This window comes from Chironomus tepperi, unplaced genomic scaffold (assembly GCF_022539635.2).
Source record: "Chironomus tepperi strain 1889 unplaced genomic scaffold, CSIRO-AGI_Ctep_v1 contig_117, whole genome shotgun sequence".
Lineage (NCBI taxonomy): Eukaryota > Metazoa > Arthropoda > Insecta > Diptera > Chironomidae > Chironomus > Chironomus tepperi.
The window spans coordinates 15,216-22,591 of record NW_027226239.1 but is presented as its reverse complement, the minus strand read 5'-3'; the positions used below and the strand labels follow the sequence as shown (position 1 = coordinate 22,591).

Sequence of the window (7,376 nt, the reverse complement as noted above, 5' to 3'; positions counted from 1 at the left end):
TCCAGAAAGATAAAAATCATTTCGACAAAGTATCAAAACAAATAACCAAATTGTTGGAAAAAACACATTTTTTCAATTCATAAACATTTATGAACATTTAGCCGGCTAAAAAAATTCGCTAAATTTAGCGAAAAATTTAGCTGGCAAAATGCTCGCTAAATTTAGCGAAAATTTAGCCGGCTAAAAATGTTCGCTAAATTTAGCGAATATTTTAGCTCGGCTAAAAATGTTCGCTAAATTTAGCCGAAGATTTAGCCGAGCTAAAATATTCGCTAAAATAAGCGAACTTTTAGTCGACTAAATTTTTCGCTAAAATAAGCGAACATTTAGCCGCCGATCGTAGTGACTTCGATCTCTGAGTATTAAATTTATTTTGAGGTTATGATTCTTAATTTTGAGGTTATGTTGCTGCAATTCTTCTAAATTTAATGTTAGAGGTTATATTGTTTAAATTTGAGGTTAATTCCCTTAAATTTGAGTTAAGGTTGCTAAAATTTGAGGTTATCTTTCTTGAATTTAAGGTTAGGTTGCTCAAATTTGAGGTTATTTTTGAATTTGAGGTTAGGTTGCTCAAATTTGAGGTTATCTTTCTTGAATTTAAGGTTAGGTTTCTCAAATTTGAGGTTATTTTTCTTGAATTTGAGGTAGATTGTTCAAATTTGAGGTTATTTTTCTTAAATTTGAGGTAAGGTTGCTCAAGTTTGAGGTTATTTTCCTTGAATTAGAGGTTAGGTTGCCCAAATTTGAGGTTATTTTTCTTAAATTTGAGGTAAGGTTGCTCAAGTTTGAGGTTAAGTTGCTCAAATTTGAGGTTAGGTTGCTCAAATTTGAGGTAATGTTGTTTAAATTTAAGGTTATGTTCCTTGAATTTGAGGTTAGGTTGCTCAAATTTGAGATTATTTTCCTTTAATCTGAGATTAGGTTGCTCAAAACTGGCTTAAGTTGTTCAAATTTGAGGTTAGTTTCCTTGAATTTGAGGTTAGGTTGCTAATATTTGAGGTTATTTTTCTTGAATTTGAGGTTAGATTGCTCAAATTTTAGGTTATTTTCCTTGAATTTGAGGTTAAGTTGCTCAATCTAATTTGAAGTTATTTACCTTGAATTTGAGGTTATTTTTCTTGAATTTGAGGTTAGGTTGATCAAATTTGAGGTTATTTTTCTAGAATTTGTGGTTAGGTTGCTCAAGTTTGATGTTATTTCCTTGATTTTGAGGCTAGGTTGCTAAATTTTTGAGGTTAATTTCCTTGAATTTGAGGTTAGATTGATCAATTTTGGGGCCATTTTCGAGAATTTGAGGTTAGGTTGCTCAAATTTAAGGTTATTCCTAAAAATTTGAGGTTATATAGCCCAAATGTATAGTTTTATTACCTAGATTTTAAATGATGACAGAAAGCTGACTTTTTGATCGTTTAAAATACCAAAAGCGTAAACAATATTGCATTCAGCTTCACAAATTTCCATTAACTAATTATCAATATTTAATCGCTTTTTCATTAAAATAGGAATCCCATTAATCCTGTTCAATCAAATTTCCATTGAATAATTTTGCACAGAAATAACCTCATTACAATTTAATTAAATTTTTTCATAATATTATGTCTCTCGATTCCTTTTTTTACAGATTTTGATAGCAACAATAATATTAATATTAACAATAATAATAACATTAATAATAATAACGACGATAATGATATGAACATAATAAACAATTATGAAGCCATAAATAAAGATAATTTTAACCAAATAATGTTAAATACAAATGACGATGAAATTAATGACGATGTTGATGACAGCAGCAGCAGTAGCAGTCACAGCAGCAGTGACAAAACGCCAAATTATTTAATAAGTAAAAAATCCAATGGAACTCGCTCAAAGCGTTTTGCTGAATTCAATAAGAATGTTGATGAGTTTGTTGTGGACGAGCCATATGCACTTCCATTACGTCCAATCGTGCGTGGACCGTTTGAAGCAGACGATCAGAATCTCGATGAAGTGTCGGTGATTTATGTTGAGCCACATTCGAAAATCAAACTAAATTGTGAAGTTGATTTGGATGTTCAGTCGAGCGTGTGGCTTAAAGATGGTCAAGTCGTGCAAGCTGTTGATTCTGAACGGTCGATGGGATCGCGTTTTATTAAAGAGCCACGGGGTGGTCTAACGATCAATAATGTGATGCTTGAGGATGATGGATATTGGCAGTGTGAAGCTGAGAATTTTAGAGGCTACATGGAGACTGGTCGATCGACAAAACTTGTCGTGTTAACTCCACCAAGACCACCATATTTATTATTTGAGACACGACGACTTGATGCCAGCAATCTATTCATACCAGTCAAAGAAAATGCAGAAATAGCTCTATCATGTGTCAGTGAAGGTGGCAATCCAAAGCCATTATTGACATGGGAAATTCTTCTTAATCCATCTGTCGATCATCATGCATTAAAACTTCCACCCGATAGTCTCGAAGTGCAAGTCGTCAAGCCAAAAGAAAAGGAAAAAGAAAAAGATTATAAAATTAATTCAGGTGCCAAAAGTGATGCCAAATTACCAATTATTTATCGTGCACATCATAATGCTCGTGTGCTTTGTGTTATGGAACATCCGTCATTGAAAATTAGACAAAATGCGTCAATTGTGCTGGATGTGCAGTGTAAGTATGATTGATTATTGATTTCTGTCGGTTGATTCTCCCCTGTTTAATTGACAATCCTTTGTGTTTGCTGACAATACCTTTTTATTGCTGATTCTGCCCTAAATATCCCATTTCCTCACCAAATTCCAGAAACACAGAGTTTCTCAGAAAGTCAAGTGTCAATCCACTGTCCAAGTTGATTCTCCCCTAAATGTCAAAGTTTACTACAAAATCCAGTTGAATGTCTGGATGATTTGATTCATTTTCAATCAATTTTATTCAACCCTTTATTGACTGATTGATTAATCTATATCCATTTATCTTCAAATCAGACACACCATCCTTCGCTATTACGAGAACGCCGGGTTTCGGATATCCATTACGTGAAGGAATTCCCGTGTCACTCAAATGTGATGTTGATTCTAATCCACCTAGTACGGCTATGTGGCAAAAAGATGACGGTGATCCGCCGGTAAGTATAATATCCATGGGGTCATTTACTTATTAATGGATGTGAAATGCACAAGCATTAAGCTTCATATCCAGCAAAAATAATTGAATTTTCATAAAAATTTAATTAATTAATTTATTTTCTGATTATTTTTAGATTCCACAAAGTGGAGACGGGTTGCTCAATTTTACAGCAATTAGACGGGAGCATTCCGGGTGGTATAAATGCACAGCGAGACATCTTAACAAACCATATTCAAGTTTTGGTTACTTTTTGAATGTTCGATGTAAGTTTTTAAGAATTTTTGATTTATTGCTTCAAAGATGCTAATTTCTAGAATTAAAGATGCAGTTTTTAATGTTAAGCTTAAGTTTTGGATATGAGTTTGGTATATTGATGCCGATTTCTGCCATTATATCGCCAAGTTCTGCTTGCTTTAATCTAAAATTATGAAAACATTTAAAATTACTAAATTAATCAATTAGTCATTAATCCATTTTTACCAGACGATGCCCTCGACGTAACATCAGAGCCGGACGAAGCAAATCTAGCCATAGCATCATCATCATCCCTCACCCAATCAAAAATGCCCATTCAATCACATAATCCTCAATCAAAATTTGCACAATTAGAAGTGGAATTAGGTGGTTCAGTGACACTTCAATGCCCTCAAGGTAAAGTTGATGACTGATTTTAATTGGGGTATGCTTTGCATTTTGGGTAGCCTTTGTGCTGCGGCTCATCACTGATGGAGTCAAAGTCTTTGGTGTCTTTAAGAACTCAAAGCAGATTCTTGAATTTACAGCAATTTTCAAGCAAGAACTTAACAATTTAAACTCTTTACAGGTTCACTAGGTTGCTGGTCACACCTAGATCCAGTCACACAACGTCTCCGAGGAGTTGGAGTTGGAACATTTACAGCAACAGGCCAATATTCACTCAAAGATATTGTCTATCAAGATGCGGGTATCTACAAATGTGTAGGACAAAGTTCAAGCAATAAAAAGAAACTCGAAGTGCTCAATTCAGTTATTGTGGGTGTTAAGGGTGAGCTGTCGATGTGGATTATAAATAAAAGAAAAAAAAATGACCTTTATTATTTTAATAGGCTTCCCAACAGTCACAGCACGTAACAAAACTCCATCGGCATATCCGGGCTTGCCATTACATTTAAATGTCGAATTTTGTGCTAATCCACCAGCTACGGCGGGTAAGAAACTTTTTTCATGTGGGCTTTCTGGAACTTTTTAATCTAAAACTCTTTTTATGATGAATTATAGCTCGATGGCTTCATGGTGACAGAATTTACACCCCGGGTAATCAATATGGTGCCGATGTTCTTGCTTATGGTGTTACGGTGAGTTGAGAAAGTTTTTTTGTTGTTTTTACTTTATTGGGCTTATTCAATGATGTTTGGTGTGAGTTTTATAGATGATATTTTATTGGATTCAGGAGAGATTCAAATGTGCTTTGAGGATGTGAAATGTATTGGAGTTAAAGATCAATAGTTCTTTCTTTTCTAAAGGTGAAGTTCCATTCACAATTGAAGGGGTACACAGGTCAAATCTCGCAATATTATGGATACAATGCTCACAGATTAAGGGGCTTGTTGCTCATTAATTTATAACTCATTAAAGGGTACAAAGCTTTCAATTTGAGGTACAATATTAGGGATATACAGCGTACATAACTCATAACTGAATGGGTACACAGCTTATGAATTATGGGGTACTCAATTTTCAATCTAAAGAGTACGAAGCTCACTTTCATAAGGGTACATAACTAACAATTTTTGAGGTACATAGCTAACAATATTAGAGGTACACAGGTTACCATATTAGGGGTATATAGCTTACAATATTAGAGGTTCACAGCTTACAATATTAAATTTACACAGCTTACAAACTTAGAGGTACACAGCTCACATTATTAGGGGCACATAGCTCACAACCTAAGGGGTATAAAGCTTACATTATTAGAGATACACAGCTTACAATATTAGGAGTGCATAGCATGAATTTTTAGGGGTACACAGCTTATAATAATAGGGGAAGCTGATAACAATATTAGGGATACATAGCATATAATATTAGGGGTACGCAGCTTACAATTTTAAAAATAATTAATAATATTGAAATCAATTTCTCATCCCCTCTTAGGATCTTCCAACACCATTTTGTAAAGAAGCCCGCCTCACAATCGTCCACATGCATGAGAAAGTTCCACGAACATTCTATTTCATCGTATCAACACCAGCCGGCGTAGCCGAGGACATAATTGAAGTTAACTTCACCACAAAACATCACACAAAACGCATCAATTCAAATATAAATATGAATAACAATTTGCCAATTTTTAGTTCTTCCGCGTGTAGTTTGAATGTCTGGTCACAAATTATTGCATTAAGTGCAAGTGCTGTTGTTGTTGTGGTATATCGATGGATGCTATAATTAATGATTATTTTACATACAGAATTAATTGTTTTATATAAATAAAAAAAAAGATGTAAAGATGGAAAGTCGTAGGGTACAAACTTCCAGGTGAGGATTAAAATTTTGCAGATTTTTATGAAAAAATTGAGAAAATTAACAAAATTTTATATGACTAGAGTTAGGATTGAAAAAACATACCAAAAATTAAAGAATCTCAAAATATTTTTAATAAAAATTGCGAATTTTTAATTTTCACCTGGAAGTTCGGAAGTTAAACTAAATTTCCCATTTTTTTTTTTTCAAAAGAATTTCAAAGTTGATGCTTCTTGAGGTGTCCACGTGGAAGTTCAAAAATGGAAAATCACCAAATTATGACTCCAGATAGACTTCCTCAACAAGCTTCAATTTTAAAATTCCAAAAATTAAACTTCCGCGCAAAATTGAACAAAAAACTAAGGAAATGCATTTGTTTTCATGCACCGCACGGAAGTTCATTGTTCAACAAATTAAGGAGAAAAATGTCAATAAGTGGTTCTATTTTTAATTAGAAAGTCAATGATTATGATTATTAGTGAGGGGAAGTGATTAAATGAAAAGTTAACGGCTATAAAAGAAATAAAATGTTCAGTTTTACTAATTGTTTTTGTACAACATGCCAGAGTTGGTCATCTAGAGATGCTGCAATGAAGATCTAAATGACTAACCTTTAATTTCATTATTCAGTGGTCTGTCTGCAGTTTTGTCACAAAACTATGACAATTTCATATTTGATTCCAACCATGCATTTAACTAGTTTTACTCTTGTCGTTCAAACTCAACCCTTTATTTTGTGGATGAAATTTAATTACAGAATCATTCAATAAAAACTTTAATTGGATTTTAATTGAAAGCATCTATTGAGTGGGTCGAATGGGAGGTAGGAATGGTATGAGCTCTGCCAAGAGAACTGTTTGCTCTGTGACAATAGTTTGAACAGCGAGATTTTTTGAACTTATAAAGGCTGACTATTGTGACGGTAAAATGGGTACGAAGAATGATAAATTTTGAATTTTTAAAAGATGCAAAACTTTCTGCGTCAAAGATAGAGACCTTCTGCTTCAAAGATGCAAACCTTCTGCTTCAAAGATGCAAACTTTCTGCTTCAAATATGTAAATTTTTTGCTTCAGTGAATCAAAAGTTCTGCTTCAAAGATGCAGATCTACTGCTTCAAACATGCAGATCTTCTGTTCTAAAAATTTTTGCTTTAAAGATGCAGACATCTTGCTTCAAAGATGCAAACCTTCTGCTTCAAAGATGCGAAGTTTCTGCTTCAAAGATGCAGACCTTCTGCTTCAAAGATGCAGACCTTCTGCTTCAAAGATGCAGATCTTCTGCTTCAAAGATGCAGACTTTCTGCTTCAAAGATGCAGATCTTCTGCTTCAAAGATACAGACCTTCTGCTTCAAAGATGCAGATCTTCTGCTTCAAAGATGCAGATCTACTGCTTCAAACATGCAGATCTTCTGCTTCAAAGATGCGAAATTTCTGCTTCAAAGATGCAAAAAATATTTCTTTAAATACAAAACTTTGGAATTAAAGGCCTCAAAAACTCAAATTAAGACTTACATTAGCAACCTAATCACGAAAATTATAAAACAAATTTTTTCCAATTCATTCACTGACCCGATATGCCATCCTCACGACAACACCTTCCCATTCCATCCCATCCCATCCTCTGTTTCGCATAGTTATTGCTTTCACAATAATTACATGCCCTTTGATTGCTCTTTGAAGCCTTTTTAACTCTTTTTCATATTCACACCAAATTTTCAATTTGGGTGAATATATTGCTTTTGGTATTTTGAAATTTCAGTTTTTTTA

At 33.7% G+C, this 7,376-nt stretch overlaps 1 protein-coding gene across 1 annotated transcript; it reads left to right on the top strand.

The window, feature by feature from the left end:
* The first annotated feature begins 1,693 nt into the window (after positions 1-1,693).
* Positions 1,694-6,596, top strand: tei (teiresias). The gene is made up of 8 exons (XM_070636211.1): positions 1,694-2,650; positions 2,965-3,104; positions 3,240-3,369; positions 3,590-3,757; positions 3,930-4,130; positions 4,192-4,293; positions 4,364-4,440; positions 5,243-6,596. Exons 1-8 carry the CDS (start codon positions 1,747-1,749, stop codon positions 5,531-5,533), a joined length of 2,013 nt encoding a protein of 670 aa, XP_070492312.1. The 5' UTR covers positions 1,694-1,746; the 3' UTR covers positions 5,534-6,596.
* Positions 6,597-7,376: the final 780 nt, after the last annotated feature.

Coding starts and splice junctions, on each gene's coding strand:
- tei (XM_070636211.1), top strand. CDS start 1,747: ATGTTAAATACAAATGACGATGAAATTAATGACGATGTTGATGACAGC. Junction 2,651..2,964: donor AATTGTGCTGGATGTGCAGT/GTAAGTATGATT, acceptor TCTTCAAATCAG/ACACACCATCCTTCGCTATT. Junction 4,294..4,363: donor TAATCCACCAGCTACGGCGG/GTAAGAAACTTT, acceptor GATGAATTATAG/CTCGATGGCTTCATGGTGAC.